A 17,918-nucleotide genomic window follows, 5' to 3' on the forward strand; every position below is an offset into this window, starting at 1 on the left:
TGAAGCTTGTATTGGCTCACAAGTGTCGATGTCGTCAGCATTAGATGTACAAAAAAATAATCATCGTGAAGGCAATGTATGAGCACGTATTTCTTCTCTTGTGTTTCGAGCGTTCAATGGGACTTCATTTAATTACCAAGCCTTGCTTGTCTTAGTAGTTTGGTAACATGTGTGATTTCACTGTGGTTGTTTTCCTTACTTTTTTCTTCATTGCTTTTGTTCTAAATGTTCTAGTTTTCTGTGTGAAAAACTGCCTCCTCCTTTCCTGATCTGAGGCCCTGCCTCAATCAAACCAGCTAACCTGCATTACAGACATTCAGCTCCATTTAAGTTTGCGCGAATAAACTGTATAAATCACACACTATACACTTATTTTGTAGTTAGGGATACTAAAAACAAGCTGAAGTAATAAAATAGTACTCTAAAATATGCAAAGAAATATACAATTGCTGAACAGGATTAGTGCGGCAGTGATTCCACCCCTGCACCATGGTGTGCTAAACGGTATTCACAGTGCCATCCTGATAAAATCAATGTAAATTTCATCAAATAGAATATCGGATGTCATAGAGACACGCTGCACACATCCCAGAAAGGGAATGGGTAATTATTTCAACCGCTATTTCTTTCTTTGCCTTTTTCTCCCTTTTCTTTCCTATTTTTTTTTCTCTTTAGCTGTCTTGCTGTGTCTTGGTTTCTCTATATGTCTCAGTGTAGTCGGTCTCTCACCTTCTATGTTTTCACCTATTTCTTCTATCTGTTACTTCTTTCACTCCCCCCCCCCCCCTCTCTCTCTGTTGTCGGTCTCTCGCCTAATACCTGTTTCTCTGTTGCTTTGAAACTCTTTCTCCGTCTGTTTCTTTCGGTGCATTTCTGTGTTTTTCTCTCTCTCTCTATTCCCTTGCTTATCTCTATTTTTTTTCTCTTTATCTTTTTTTTCTATGTCTTTTGTTGTCTCACTCTCTCTGTGCAGTTGGTTTTGTCGCCTTCTATCTTTTTTTTTCTCTGTTGCTTTTCTTTCTGTCTATTTCTCAGTTTCTATGTTCTCTCTCTCTCTATGTGTAGTCGCTTTCTCGCCTTCTAACTTTTTTCTCTGTCTCTTCCTTTTCTGTCTATTTGTCTGTTTCTATTTTTTCTCTCCCTCTGTACTCGTTCTCCCATCTTCATTTTCTTCCTGGTAACCCTCATGCCTCTCTCCTTCTCACCCTCACTTCCCTTTCTAATAACCTTGCTGAGCTGCATATACTATTCAAGGCTATGCTCTCCTCTGCAAGCGGGCCTGGATAGCCGAGTGGTTATGGTGCTCGCCTTCAAATAGTTAGTTCACTGGTTCGAATCGCGCCTCGACAAAATTTCTTTTTTCGCCAAGAATTTTTTGTTCTCTTTCCTTCTATTTTTTTCTGTTTATTTCCTCTCTCTCTCTCTGTGCTATGGTTCTCTCGCTCATGAAGTTATTGCATCATTTGCCGGACAAATCGGCACGCGTCTTCTGGTAAAAAAGCAGAAGAGGAAGAAGGCGACGACAACGACGAAGATGGCACGTGCTGGTTCATGATGATGATCATTTTCTATCTACGGCACACGGCCAACCTCGACTTTAACAGCTGTGCTGTAAAAGGGTGGTTCGTCGTAGGTGGGGCCCATCTTCCAAAGCCACACTGGCCCAGGGTTGCCAGTTAGCTTCCCAGTATAGTCAGTCAAATAGTTGTGCCTCCCCAAACTACCTATATTGTGTGCACATAATGGACGACAATGAAGGCGTGGCTAAGCTTGTTGCTGACCTATCACCAGCCTTGCTGCAATTGTTTTAAACATACGAGGGCTATGTTTGTTTTCAAGTTCTAATTCGTTCAAGGTGAAAACCACAGCGAAATTAAAGACGCTTATGTTTGGAACATGTAGATACACTTTCCAGCTGCCCTTCATAGTCGCCACTGCAACTGAGGCATTTATTGTGGCGTTGTGCCAGCGTTCTTTATGGCCCCCACATTGAAGACAGCCACCTTTCAGCCAATTCTGTATGCCGCTCACTGTTGTCTACACATCCTGCTTCAATGTTCCTGCACTGTTGCTACACTTTGCTGTCACTCATGAAGGCTTTACCATACACAATACTCTTTCAACGATGAATTTCGGCTGTATTGCTGCATGCAGAAATCAAATGACACCACGCACGTCACACATAGTGGGAGACTTAATTGTTCGAGGCATGTTTATGTGCCCAGTGTGTGCTCGGAATTCACAACTGCTACCTCGCACGATCGGAGGACGTACGAGAGGTGCTGTGCAACACGTCTGCACACAACGTCAGACTTTCACTATGGCTTTAATTGATTAAGAAACTGATAGGCCCTCAAAAAAAAACAAGAAAAGAGAAGAAGAAAGAAAAGAGCGCCGCTTTCAAATGCAAGGCAGGGTCACTGCAGAGTTGTTGAGCTTTTATCCTCTAAGCTCTCTCTTTCCCAACCCTTTCGTTGTTCTCTCTTTTTCTATCTTTTTTCTTTGTGACTTTGCAGTGCTTGCTCTCTCTCTGTTTATTTCTTTCTTTGTCTTTCTATCGTTTTCTCTCTTTCTTTCCTTTCTTGCTCGCTCTCTGTAGTCATCCCCTCACCTTCTATCCTTTTTTCTCTTCCCTTTCTCTCAATCTCTTTCTCTTCTTCCTATTTCTTTCTATTTCCATCACTCTCTGTCCTCGTTCTCCCCTCCTCCTTTCCTTTCTCCTTACACTCACATCTCTGCTCCTCATCCTCAGTTCCCTTTCCCACCCCCTTGCTATACTATATACTATACAAGGCTATGTTATGCTCTGCTAACGTGACTGGATAGCCGAGTGGTGACAACGCTTTCCTTCTATTCGTTGGTCCGCAGATTTGAGTCTTGCCTCGCCAAGAAATATTTTTGCCGAGAATTTCTCTCTTTTTCTTTCTTTCTCTCTGTTTGTCTCTTTCTTTCTCTCTATACTCGTTCTCTCGCCCATCCGAGTTATGGCACCCTGTGCTGCAGAAATAGGCGCGCCTGTTCTGGGAGCGAAGCAGAAGGGGAAGAAGACGGCGAAGAGAGCGTGTGCTGGTTCATGATGATAATTTTCTATGATAAACCTCAAGCATAACACCTCTATGGTAACTCTACTCTGCTGTAAAAGAAAAATAGCTTTCAAGCAGATACTTTACTATGCCCTAGCCAAAGGCGAGGGCATAGTAAAGTATTTGCTTGACCTATCTGCATAGTAAAGTACCTAAAGTAACATAGTTATCTGCGTAGTAAAGTGTCTGCACAGCGTGGCATAAACTTTACTGTGAGTAAAGTTTATGCCACGCTATGATAAATGTCTCAGTTGGAGTGACGACAGTTTAGAGGTACCTGGAAAGTATGTGTAAGTGTTCCAAATAAAACAGTTGTGAATTTCATTTTGGTTGAAATTTTGCGACCAAGTGGGCTTTGAAAAAAAAAAAGGTCGCCCTCATACTTAAGGTTAAAAAGCACATATAGTTGTGATGAATTAGCAGTGCAGTCTACACTGAGCCATAGGGGTATGTTATATGTTGTGCTTACTGGTTTGCGTGTACCGCTAGCTATCTCCTTAATATTGGCATAAAGGGAAAGTAAAAATATGCACGTTCACCTGCTTTTTTAAGGTGCAAGCCTTTATGTCTCATGTGGAGGCTGCACCGACAAAATGGCGGCAGAAAACACGGTACAAAAATATGGCACAGATACAGAAAATAATGGTACTAGAAAAAAACAAAAACTGGCAAACTCAAAATGTCCTGAAGTAGAACTGCTGCAACCAAAGCCGTGTCTGAGAACACAAGGTGCCCAACCAAATGGGGACAGTCGGGGTGGCTGGCGACGTGTCGTATGATGCGCCGTCGCTCCTAACTCATTTCTTGTTCACTTGGTATGAACAAAAATTGGCATAGAAAGGTAAGAATGTATGACTGATTGAATGTTAACTTTTACAGCCTATGCCAAATTACATTCGCTATGATTTTGGAATCCCTAGGTAAAACACATCCACACGAATTCTTTGCTTATTATGCAGTAAGAGGAATTGATGCTGAGAAGTGGTGCATGCACCACGTTTAAAAGGCATTTCGCACATGCACTCTGTCATGGCAGAACTTGGCGCAAATAACACCAGAAGCTGTCGGCCACTGTTTGCAACATGTGTTGTGTATAAGACTCCATCGGCAACAAATATGATAAAAAATATTTCATCGCCTTTTCCCTGTTGCCATTGCATGATTAGACACTCTGAATTGTAAGCTGAATTGTAAGCTTTCCATTGCAATAAAAAAACAAGTACGTTATAATTTGGTTGCCTGTCCATTTAAGGTATAGATAAGAACTCCTAGAAATTTTAAAAACAGAAATACAGCATCTCTAGGAAATAATCATGCCCTTCGAATCCACAGAACTCTTAAGAAAGGGTAAGTGGCCATTGTATAGCTGGTAAAATCACTTTCCTAGAGCGAAGTAGCCAGCTGCACTACATAAGCTCTCATGTTGAGTGCTTATAATCTACCAGCAGGGATGAAATTTGTCATACTTTTACACAAGTTTTCTGTTTATTTTGGTGTATTTAACATTTTGAAGCATTCGTAAGATATTAACAAAATATTCAGTTTTACACATAATGCTTATTGAATCGAATACGACAGTATTCAATTTGATGTGTTATATCATTGAATATTTGCACACCCATAGAATATTTGCAGTGTCGGAATTTTCCTGGTGCGTATAATTCTCCATGTTGGCTTTACGTGTTTCCTAGAGAAAGCTTTTGTTCCATGATTTGGAATAGAAGAGCGAAAACTCGTCGATGTGCTACATCGACAAGCTTTCACTCTTTTATTTCAAAACATGTTTCACCAACTAGCCCAACAGTTCACGCTTCTGTGCCATGATCATAAAACTATTTTAACCAAGCCTTCATAGAGAGTGTTGTACTACATTTGCTTATTGCAAAGCAACTGTATGGTTCACATATATTCATGTTCGACAAGCACAGTTGTGTAGCTAGGTGAATAATATAATGACCCATCTGGCCTATGACCAATGGGAGGGTGGAAGAGGGGGGGGGGGGGGAGTTCTTAGGAGTGTACTTACAGGCTGTTAAGAGTGGACAGGCAAATCTGTCTTATTGTTGCATGAGTGGCAGAGCATGTCAGTTGAGAATAAATATGAGGTAAGGATTCGAGGCACGGGTGGTGAGAGAATGGCATGTGAACTGTTGGAAGCATTTCATGATGGGGAAGGAGTGATGTGTGTATTAGTGACCCATCTGTTGAAACTCGGAAAGGCAGAAAAGTTTCTTGAGCATTCTCTTGTGATGGTTGTTAATGTTAAATGGCTGTGACGTTGCACCTTGCCCTACTGCGCATGTGTCTGTTCCCTTACATATTTGCTGGCAAAGCCACAAATAAAGATAGATGGAAGTTAACACATATCCTGTGTTTCTTGTCGTGAGTGGTCACTTCTGCATTTTATTACCTCCCTGAAGATATGCACGTACATCTTGCCGAGTTATAAGCTTTGTTGAACTATTTATTGTATGTGGCATCGTTGACACAAGATGACAACAGGGCATATGCTAAAGCTCCTGTAAGATCACAGGCCGAAGGTAACAAGCAGCTTACCTTTGTTAGCACAAAAAGCGCTGACATTTAGGATATCACTGTTCGCATATGTTGTAAGTGCTTCAGTGGAGTCTTGTGAGATTAAAATGTGGTGCTCCCACAAAGATTTTTTTCTTTTTGTACTGTCACCAACCTGGAAAACTATGTAGACGATAGGTAAAAGAGATCAGGGTTAGGCAGAATGATGTGATGCCTGACACTGCAAATGAATGCAAGAGTACTTAATTACCATTGTATTGCAAGTGGAATATTATATTCAATATGAACCTCAGCTTGCTTTGCCATGGTGTTCCTGTGGTTGTACACCTTCTTACCACCGTGGCAGGATTGCGAGAACTAACGTCTCTGTCAAAATCTTGTGCAGGTGTGTGACACAAGCAGTCACTGTTTACAACTTCAAGGTACCTCTTACCACATGTGGCAGTATTGCCAGAACTAACGTCTGTGTCAAATTCTTGTGCAAGTGTGCAAGGGACAAAACAGAAGTGGTCACTGTTTACATCTTTAAAGTCCTAAACAAGCACACCAGACCATGAATGTACAGTGTCTGACAGCTCCAGTGGAATACACATCACGATGGCTGGAGCCATCCCTGTGTGGCACCAGCTAGCCTGTGACAAGCTGCATACTTTTGCTTGCGATAACTGTGTGGGAACAAAAAAGGGACACCGCACAAGGAAAGGCTTTTAGGCAATCTTAACGGCTTGCGGTGAGGGAATTCTGAAAAGGTCTGATGTGCCATCTTGCAATAAAGAAGCAACTTTTATACCTAGTCTGTCTTGTGTTAGTAGGAGTCTGATAAACGTAGACAGTACAAGTTCGTGGCTAGGGTAGGATGATGGTGAGGAGATGCCCTCTTGAAACGTTAACCGGCACCCCCCTCCCATCCCCTTCTTGGTGCACCGGAAGCTTTGCCCTATAGGTATTAGTTCCTTCAGTGGGTGCTCCTGAACGGCTTGTGATTGAGCTTGCTCTTACTACCTGCTTTACCCAAGTACCAATTCTGGTGTTGGATTTTTCTTGCTCCGTAGCAATTTTGAATAGAAAAAGAGGCTTCAAACATTACGCAAACAAACAGAGCGTTAAATGATTACCATGGATATTCTGCACACAGACCTCCCCTATACAATTCACTAAAGAGTCTAAATTATATGCCTGATTAAACTGTAAGAAAGCATGTAGTTTCTTGATGTTATTTTTTTTAAACAGTACAATAACTTTGCAAAAACCAGAGTGTCATCAGTGGTGCTTGATATACAGTGCATGAAGCCAGTGAATATAAACTGCAATGATGCCACCAGAAGCATTAGCAAAAGTAAATTCACCCTGATATAAACCTCATTCTGCATTAGGACTGTCCAGGCATTATTAACAAAGTATATTCAATAATTTCATTACTTCTAATTGCCCCATTTGCATAATCCTATCTCATCCATAGCATGCTGTGAATCCAATAATTATTGACCTACGAGGGGTATTACTAAAGTTGCCAGCTCATTTAAGGTACCTGCTAGCCCCAGTGCTAACCTCATTAAATTGGAGGCTTTAATAAGTACTGCGTTGTGTTAATTCCTTCAAGAAATTTTTAGCATCCCCTTCATAGCTATTTTTTAAAGATTTGATGATGCATCTCCCCATCTGATGACAGGCACTTGCCTAATTACCACCCCATCTTTCCAACAAGCAGCCCCTGTAAGATGCTTCAACGCATGCTATCATCGCAGGTCACCATAAGTTTCCTGAAACCACCTTGCTTTTAGTTCTGGCACCGCATGGCTTTCGTAAATCATTTTCTTGCAAAGCGCAACTTGCTTCCTTGACAAACTGCACCTATAATTTTTTACCATTCTTCAATAGCTATTTTTCTTGATTACTCGAAAGAACGCAATAATGTGAACCATAAGCTACTACTTTTCAGAGAAAATTAATGAAATATAGATGATCATCTCCTATACCTAGCCTGAGTATATACTTCGTTAATAATCATTTACATTTTGGAGCATATATATGTGATGGCACGAAATCTGGAGTACCACTGGAGTCTGTCATAGGCATTTCGCACTTTTTTAAAGGTGTCATGCAACAATTTTGAATTAATCCTGCAATAAATTAGAAGAATTACTGCCTTGCCAATCGCTTGTCACATTTTTTTTTCACAGAGTAAATTGATAAGGGCTCATTACAGAGGCTGGAGTTGGTGGTGATGCTGTCCGCCGCATCACCACTAATGAGACAGAGGACGGCGCGTGTATAATTAAGGCCCACACGCGCGCGCGCGTACTATGTGTGCTTCACCGCAATATACTCTGTGCACTTCACCGCATGACACAACTGTGTTGCGGCAATGTTGACTTTTAGAAAGACGTTTAGGTGTCGGGAATGTAAGCTAGACAATGCTCCTAACAATAAGATTTCTATTTTATTTCCGTTTTCATTTGTACACAACTACCTAAAGAGGCACTGCTTATAAAACCGATTGTCATAATCGGCGACAGCATATATGTTAAGCCACTCGACAATAACGCCGGGTGAACGCCGGTTCATATCCCGTCGCTTCCAGCTTGCGCATTCCATATCTGTCACGCGCAGTTACTCAAGACGAAGCTTAAATAAACGTGTTGGTCCAAGTAATTCGCCCAAATGACAGTCCAACTGATAGCGATCGATCCTCGATCACGCAACACACGCACTTCTACCACACATCCACGCACGCCACAACACTAGTTGTGCATCAAAGAGACATTCACAAATCGCATAACACATGGCCTTTATTTCATGCTCGTACACCTCGTTATCATTGCTTATAGATTTGGCGGCCAACATTTCGGGAGATTGGCGTTACCTGCTAAGCACCGCGGAGAAGCTCCCTCCGCTCATAAGCGTCCACTGAACACGGTGATATCGTAGAACTGGCAGAACTAACAAAACGGCAACGACATGCAGATGAATCGCTTTCTACAACACTCTTACACAATGCGACCACGGGCAGAGGCGGTTCTCGCTAGTGCACACAGCTCACTGTCAAAATCTACACCAACAACCAGCACGGAGAACAAACTACCATAGAGTTTCTCACAGTTAGTGGGAAACTCTATGGTTACCGTACCAACCGTACCCCGTAAACCGCCTAAAAAGTATTTCTAGCCCAGCGATTCAGCGATTCTGCCGCCACCTACTTATACACTTCAAGCCAAGTCAAGCCGGTTTTAAGCGGCTATATGGGTGCGCCGAACGCTTTACCCCACTTTCGTCTCGTACAACCCGGGCGCAGCAACGCCGGCCTAAATCGAAGTACATTGTCCTCTGAGGGGGCCAGAGACTTGACATAACGAGTTTGTGGAAATTTCGTCGAGCCAGTGGCGCCAAAATACGTTAAATGCTCTTTGAAACCTTTTACGTCACGAATTACAAAGTTCGGCGCGAAATTTAAAAATGAAACTTTGAACTTGGTTTTCTCCTCTAATAATAAACCTATGGTGGTGAAATAAACTACACAAGAGTTTTCCGAGCACACTTTATCAATCTAAACCAATTCATTGTTTCTCTTTAGTGTCCCTTTAAATTAAGCGGCTTGGTATAAAAGATGCAGCGCATGATATCGGCCCGTGTTTGCACTTAGAATGGTGCATGTGTGCGGAAGGTACACGTGCCCTGGCTGGGTGTGTATGTTCTTTTTGACATAATAAAGGTTTCAGTTGATTGTGAGCGCTGGTGTTGTTGTTCTTTCATGTCCCAGTTTGCATTGCAATTTGCAGTGATGCATATCCACCAACTACTTTGTATTTGCTTTAACATCTGGCTTAACAGCTGTGAATGACCCGTAGTTTGCTTAAGATCGGTGAGGTATTGTTTTTGCTTGGTGCAGATGTGAGCTAAATGAATGTTCGTCATAAGTTTTACAGTGGTGCTTGCTAAATTCAAAGTAAGCGCTCTTTCTCTTTTCACACCTGCCTTCAATTTGTTTAAACTGTGAAGAAATAACATTAGACAAGCATCCTTCCCACTGTGGTAACCTTGCAGGTGAAGTTTAATCGCAAAGGCATTATTTTAGGCAGGCATGCCACACATTTGCAAGTTTGAAATGACTATATTGCAGGGACAAGAGCAAAAATGCACAGACAGTATATAACCTTATTTTACATACTTCTTGACATTTTGCGGGCTTGGAAATTGTCCAGCGGATAATGTAGTACAAAAATGTTCAGTTGCTGGAAATGTTTACCCCATGGCACAACCCATAGTGCAATGCGATGCCTGTGTACGCGCAATTGGACAGTCTGATATGATGTCATAGACAAATTATTTCTCCAAGTGAAAAGTTGCATGGATTGAATCTGTATACACTATGCATTAACAGAATTGAAATATGTGCCATATTTAGGAATTTCAAAATAATCAAGAACGAATGCTGCCTGTCAGTATACACAAACTAAATTTTTCTGCAAATGGTCAAGTTTTCATTGGCTGCAAAATGGACGTCATATGCAAGAAAAAAATGTTAAAATGTGAAAAAAAATGCTGCGGCTTATTTGTACTCGCAGGCTTCGAACACCTCTGAGATGGCATTTTTTTCACAAGAAGGTTGCTAGTTTTGCAACCGACTAGGAGCGCAAATTGTACATCAATATTTTAGCAATGTTGCTTTTCACTTAGAAAAAATGCAGAATGAGACCATCACTAGTAAAAATGCTTGCTATGTTCTTGTGCTAAGCAGTTGCAAGCACCACAGCAACTGGCAGATACCACAGCTTCTCTAGATCCTGCAACATTACAAACAGGCAGCAAATGCATCAACTTAAATTAATATGCGATATAGTACGACGACGAGAAGCAAAAGATACAGCTAGTGCTTCATGGTGAAACTTATGGCGTGCAAAAAAGACACGGACAAAGAATGTGACTGGATGATGCGCTTACTTCCAACAGAATGTTTATTCAACAGAGGCGGAACATATACGTTGAACAGTGCGCGCAGGCGCTGAGAGTCCTGGCTGGGCCGACAAAGCAAAATCAAATGCAATGAAAAGTTTCACCATGTATCACCACCAACAAGCCCATTCTTACATTCTTTCAAGCTAGTGCTTCTTTATAAAGTTATTGCCTTATCCAAAGGGTAAATTCGTAGTGCATCTACTGAGCAGTAATAGGAAATACATAGTCTAATACACAGAAACCTGTCCAAATATTAACTTGTGCAAAATGCACACACCACATCTCACTGCCAGCTGCCAAGATCTATTGTCGTGCTGCTCTTGTTCAATACCGTTTCCTCACTTGAAGCGTCCATCCTCTGCTGAACATTTATATTATTTAGATCGCGTATTACTAATAGCTAAAATTTCTTATGTGAGTTCTGGGTCACCTTGAAAGTATGTTCCTGCAGTTTGGTACGTCGAAGAAAGCTTTCACAAGTATTTTGTTTAGCCATCCGAAAAAGAGGAGACTTTTAGTACTCCCGTGGTTTCTTTATTTGAAAGCAGCAGTAAAAATTACAAAAGTAAATATAAACCCACTGTACTTGTTAGGAAAATGGAACGTCAAAGAAAGGATCTTTTGAAAATGGATCTTAGATACTTTATTACATGCCCCAAATGCTATTGCACATATAATGCTTAGCTTATACACTGGAAGTTTAAACACACTACACATGAGCATTAGCATACCACAGAATGTTCCCTTACTACTTTCATCTTATGTACAAATGAAGGGCAGAAATCAGAATTGAAATGAAATTATATGGACTTCATTTTCACTGTTAAATATGTCAGAACGTGGAGGTCGGTGTGGATTGCAGAGAGACTAAATTACATGAAAATAGTGGACAGAATGAGCATACAGCTCTTTTAGCTGTTTTAAGCCAGACTCTTTCAGCTGCCTGGAGGTTAAATATGCCATTACAGTGAGGGAGTGCATCACTAATACCACATACATCACTGAAAACAGTTCAACAGAAACCATGGTAAACAAAATTGTGCACACCTCAAAATTTTTAAATTGCACGTTCTCCTTGGCGTGCTGAAAATGAGTGGCAATAGCATAGCTTGTTTTCATCCGTTAACCTCAACCACTATTGCCACAAGGTTTTAGTAGCCAAATCCAATCAATATTGTGCTCCCATGTTCAATATACAGAAGCTTAATGCATAATATTTAGAACTCAGTCCTTTGCACACATTGCAGAGTTCATGTGAAGTTTAAAGGGATTTTCCTGCATGCTGCAAACAATACGAACTGAGGTTTATAGCGTGTGGCTGTGCATGTAACACTTGGGTTATTTTTTCAAGCAAGTTTACAAGCCCTTTTTTCGTGTGTACACAAAAACCCAACAGATCTGTCAATGAGCGATGACCGTAGTTGCATGACATCATAAAGGACACTTAAGCTTCCTACTTTCCTACACTGTTTGTTCATTATTATTGTTAGCATTATTTGCTACAGCCTATTCTTTAATAAGCAATTGTGTGTAAAACCTCCTTGCAACTTATGCGTATGGTTTTGCAGGCGTTTGTTGTGTTTGGGATGTGTTTCACTTCAATCTGGCGTTTTCTCAAGCGCTACTTAATGATTTCGTAAATGAAAATGCTGAATTCAATCTGGAAATATTAGACGTTGGACCATAGCCAGGCAGAAATAGCAGCTGTTACTTCTACTTTTCGTTACGTATTACTGTGTAAAAAGAATACAATTTTGCAAATTGGTAAAAGAAACACTGAAAAAAAAAAAGTGCACCGGAAATGCATGTGCAGCAGAAGGCCCAGGTGAGTGAATTTTTCTAGCTTACTGCGACAACAGCGCTGCCACTTGACAGGAGACGGAAAGGAGATGCTTAATCCTCAGGCAGAGCTTGCAAACTGAAGATAATCAGCATTGATTTAAAGGTGAAGTAGGGCGGGGTTGTATTCTTTCTCCATACACGCCTAACTTATATATATAATGTGTATTAACAAACTGTGACATGAAAAACACATTAAAAATTCGTGAATACAGGACGTCCTCGGAGCCAACGTTTCGACAAGCGGACTTGGCTTCTTCAAGGCTTCAGGAAAACAGTTGCAGCCTTGAAGAAGACGCTTGTCAAAATGTTGGCTCCAGCAACACCACGTGTTCAAGGATTGTTCATCTTCCCCTGAACTCCTGGTTCATCAGAAAACCGGTGATATAAAAGCAGGAGCAAAGGTGATAATCATTTCTGTGGTTTTATGTGCCAGAATCATATGATTATGAGGCATGCCACAGGGGAAGGCTCCGAATAATTTTGATCACCTTGGGTTCTTTAATGTGCACTGACATCGCACAGCACGTGGGTCTCCAGCACTTGGCCTCCATCAAAATGAGACCACCACAGCCAGAATCAAACTTTCAAGAGCAAAAGTAGCTAACTTGCATTAATGGCAGCAAGAATAAGAATTGAAAACCCTCATTCAAAAAGTAAGAAAAGTGTGCAAAAAGGCTCGTCCTTTTTTGAGCATAAAGATGAGAGCTGTGACAAGCTATGCGTGACTCATGAACCTTGCGGAAATACGAAAGAAGCTAGATTCCTTGAGCTGCACTGTTGGAATAGTTTAGGGAATCACTACCAGATGGGTAAATACCTCGGTCATAAGCTATATCAATCCTGAATGCTCTTTCTCAGCAAACAAACTAAAGCTCTTATTTCGGTCATGCTATTAAGCTACAAGTTCAATGATGCAAAAAATTAAATGTTAACAAAAGTGAAAGATAAGAAAAATGGAGGCCACTGATGTGCAAGATGGTTACACACTATTCTAGAGGTCACGGAGAAATTTCAATCTTATCCTAAAAGAACCTGCATTAAACATGTCTGTCTCACTGGCATTCATATACTCCTCCCCCGCAGGGGCCGCCCGCCATCAGAACATGGGAGGCCTTCCTTGCGTCGCAGGATCTGGACGCACAGCTTCGCTTTGTGAACCGGGGCGCCAGTGCCCTGGCCCTGTGTGGTCTGGACACATAGGCGCAATGTGATGGCCCACACTCACTCGCTCAATAAAGTTTTTCCTTCCTTCTGGTGCACTCTACACAAGCGATGGCACACCAGTTTTCCTATTCTCTGCAACAGCACCCATTCATTTCTTTTTGACACTTGTTGACCCAACTGCATGCTCTACTTTCCTCCTCAGTGGAGATGAATTGAAAGATCCTTCAAATAAGACAATTTCTGCCTTTGCATACCACATGGCCGTCTTCATCACTGACAAACGAGTCCAATTTAGGCTGAAGATCAAAGTAGCCACAATATCAGTCATCAACATTTGATGCCAATGAATGGGCACCTTTTGTACTCAGTGAAAGTGGCCAGTCTAAGTCACTTGCTATCATCCACACATCCCCTGCCCTGGATCTTGTCAGTGCGGCACTTTGGCGATTGCATGCTCCAGGCAAGGAACAGCTCTGAGCACTCGAGCTGCTCAAACACGTCGTTCACAGTCCACTTCGTTCTGTCTTGAGATGGCACATCCTGCCAGGCCTGATGGTGGCAAAACGGGTGCTCACTTCCAGTGCTCACATCAACCACGGCCAGCTGAGTGGGCAGCCGGAGCCGCCATGCATGCAGGTACATGCGACTGTGTGCAGCAGCACCCAGGCCGCCATAAGTGGTGTCGCCTACGACAGGGTGGCCCAATGTGGCACAGTGCACTCGCAGCTGGTGTCGCCGACCCGTCACTGGCTTCAGCACCACCTGCAAATAACACAATAATTTGAGAAATCATCCAAATGAAGAAGGCTGCCAGTATTCTAGTGTATTATTTGTGCGGTCCCTTTAAACAAGTGACACGTGGTGCATTCAGGTAGAGAATGAAAGAAGGGAAAAGCACCAGGTGCATTATCCGAAGGTTGCAGGTTCAGTCCCTGCCGCGGCAAGTTGTCTTATCGTCCACTTTCTTCACACTTATGTCATAATTACAACAATACAGTTGCAACAGCACAATTAAAGTCCTCTATACCTTCCTTAGCTTCATTATCTGTTGGTTTTCATTCAGGTGGAGAGTGATGCATTTGTGAAACAGAATAACCGCTAACTGTTTAGCGATGAAAAAACGTCTTTGCATGCACAATGATATTTTCCTTGATAAGTAAGACCTGTTATTTTTCCCAAAATGAGAATGGACTAAGAGTATGCCTCATACGTTTTAAGGTGTTTCTGCACAGCTATCGGAAGCACAGTCCTTTGCATCACATTTTCTGCATGTCAGCTGACCTTGGCAGTTCTGGGACTCATGACCAAACCTTTCACATTTGAAGCAGTGCACCTGGTTTGGTCTGATCTCTACAGATCCATATTCAACTGTTTCATCTATAATTTGCGGTTATTGCAGTGTTTTTAGCTTGATCCTTTACACTTCACTGGCATCCTTTTCTTTCCTATCATCTAATTGTTCAGAATTACTGAGGTTGACAAAATCTATAATTGGGACAACACCTTTAGAGATATTCATAGTATGCCACTGAGTGATGCTTATAGGAATGTCAGCAAGATTCAGAAAATAATTTAACTTTGTTGCAGACTTCCAAGAGTCTCTGCTGGCCATCTTGGTAGCTTTGTAGCCTACATGAATGGTCTCTCTCAGGGACCTAGCAACTACAATTGACGAAATTGGTCTGGCTTTGGTTTCTACACACGATGTGGTATTTCATATGGTGGTCCTAACTTCTACAAAACTAAAAAAAAAAATACATCGGTGCGGCATCTGAAGCAGCCATAGCATGCGGAAATTCTATGGCAGCGGAGTTAACTCCCCACCAGAGTCCAATGTGAAAATGTGACAGACTGGTAAAGAACTGCCACAGCAAGTTGTACGTTGCTGCTATTCTTATATACAGCACAAACAAGACAAGGCAGCCACACAGTAACCCTCTTCGTCAGCAACCTGGAAATAAACAGAAGATGGAAAAAAACAGAAACGATGAAGCATGAGAGTTCAAAATTAGGAGAGGAGGGCCAGAAAATGTGACTGGTAATTTCACCAAAATGGGTTAGTCTTGGGCAGCGGCCTCTGCGAAGCTAACATCAAACGGGTGTGTTGGTTTTGCCAAGTCACTGGAGCGCCTGCTTCAGCAGGTGATCGGCATGACGTGACACCATGAAACCAAGCACATTCCATGTGTTTGCACCACTAAAAGAGCAGTAAACTGGCTCTGACTTTTTCTTTTTACACCTCCCAAACAAGCTCGCCAATTCGTCCAGAAGGCCACGACAGTCACATTCTGCAAATATCACCGTCCTGCGCGTCGCACATACGCTCCATTTCGAAAAACAATTCCTGCGTCTCCTCCAGTGCCTGTCCAATCCTTCTTGTGCGTAACCATGCCCATGGGCAACATTACATTGTACTGACTTCGTCGATTGGTCTCGTGCACTACAAAACAGCGCCTTGGCCCTGCGGTGATGCGGTTGCGCATTTAGAGCTTCTTCACCGTGTGGGAATCGAGCGCGCCCTCCCCTTTGGCGCCTCGTTCCCCAGCTAGCGTGTGTGCTGGCCTCGCACGGCTCGAGCGCTGGGAACCGCTGTTAATCGGCAATGTGGCTACCGTGGCTACGCCGCCAGGCCTTTTTGCCTGGTGCGAGCCATGGAGGAAGGAAAACTTCCTTCCACCATAGTGCGAGCCATGCGTCGGTCTTCCCCGCACGGCACCACGTGTCCGGACCACGACATGCCTGAATACTTGCTCGCGGCTTACTGTGCTAGCCTACGTAACTGCACTTTGCTGGTCCTCATTGGCCGCCAGTGGCAACCCCCTCTCCCGTGATCTCGCTTCTGTCTAGCGCTGGCTTGCCGCGGGATGATGATGAAGTGGTTCTTGAGGAAAAGGAAGAGGGCGCTAATTTCTGTCTGCCTACGGAATAAAAAGGAAAGGAGGTGATAGGTGGCCAGCAAGAACGACGAAGAGAGAAGAAGACAGGAAAGATGGGGAACACCCAAGGGCGTCCACAGAACTTTTCGCAGGGGGGTGCATCCAGCACTGGCAGACTTTCTTTCACTCAGTGACATGACCGGCAAGATTATTCAATAGTGAAACATGCAAAGTTGACTGGCAATGCGAAAGGTCATTTCACACATATATGCGGGACCTGAGTGTGCTAATCAAGCTGTGTACCAGAAGCACACGTTGTTGGGCTAGTCGGTTCATGTTCTTTCAGAAGCCACGGATGTGGCTATTTCGCGCAAAGAAAACACAAGGGGAGGGTTAAGGGAAAGATGGGGAACTACCCCCCCTTAACCCTCCCCTTGTGTTTTCTTTGCGCGAAATAGCCACATCTGTGGCTTCTGAAAGATGAAGCTGTGTAGCTTATTGCTACTGCATAGAAAAATATTATACGGAATTCCAAGGGGGGCCAGCTGCCCCACTTGCACCCCCCTCCGGACGCCCATGGGAACACCGTCGCCGTTGTTCCAGCAGGAACGTCGTGCTGCCTGTCCTGGTGTTGACGGTTTCCAGGGTTGCGGTCAAGTAGCCGGCGGTTATTTTTATCTGATTTCCCTCTCTTTTCATATTTGCCTTGAGTGCACGCCTCATTTAAGTGTAACTTCCCGTTTTCTTTGATGTCTGTCTCTTCTCCGGGCCAGAGGGCTTCCCTCTGGTCTGCCTCTATTTCCCCTCAGGATCTACCCTTGGAATTGTTTCTCCGCAATGGAAACCGCAGCGTTCCTGTTGCTTTGGTGCCGACCAATGGTGGATTCATCCCTATGAAGAACCCCAAGGCCATTCAGACAGAACTTCGTGCGATCACTCCTCATTCCCTACTGATAACCGAAGTTCAACAGTTTGGACGCGGGGGGATCCTATGCTGTTCACCAGACCAGGCTTGTATTCAAGACCTACTGGAGTGTACTACTTTTGCCTCACATCAGGTGAGCTGTTTTATCCCACCTCATCTAGCATGTTGCAAAGGTTTAGTCCACGGAGTAGGCACAAGCCTAAGTCTAGCAGAAGTCTTGGACATTTTTTCCCCTGCAGGAGTAATTTCTGAGTACCGCTGTACCAGACAAGTAGACAATACGACAGTCCCTACTGAAACAGTGATCGCAACATTTGCTAGGACAAATCACCCTTCGGAGATCAAGGCATGGCCGCTTATCTACAGGGTCGAAGCTCTAGCTCCTCGTCCTTTACAGTGCTCCAAATGCTGGCGTTATGGACACAGTGCCAACGGTTGTCGTTCTGATACTCGATGCCGCATCTGTGGGGTCGAACATAGTACTGATGAGTGCCAGTCAGGCAATGAGTCATGTTGCTTATGTAAAGCAAATCACTCTGC

General features: G+C 43.1%; 1 protein-coding gene across 1 annotated transcript in view; it reads right to left on the bottom strand.

Moving 5' to 3' along the window:
- Nucleotides 1–10,534: 10,534 nt before the first annotated feature.
- LOC119374598 (RNA pseudouridylate synthase domain-containing protein 1) overlaps nucleotides 10,535–17,918 on the bottom strand; it is a 42,509-nt gene continuing 35,125 nt past the window's right edge. The window contains exon 3 of the mRNA XM_037644769.2: nucleotides 10,535–14,339. Coding sequence (XP_037500697.1) covers nucleotides 13,965–14,339 — 375 coding nt within the window. The 3' untranslated portion in view covers nucleotides 10,535–13,964. The remainder of the gene's footprint in view (nucleotides 14,340–17,918) is intronic.

The sequence above is a fragment of the Rhipicephalus sanguineus genome, chromosome 11 (assembly GCF_013339695.2).
Source record: "Rhipicephalus sanguineus isolate Rsan-2018 chromosome 11, BIME_Rsan_1.4, whole genome shotgun sequence".
Lineage (NCBI taxonomy): Eukaryota > Metazoa > Arthropoda > Arachnida > Ixodida > Ixodidae > Rhipicephalus > Rhipicephalus sanguineus.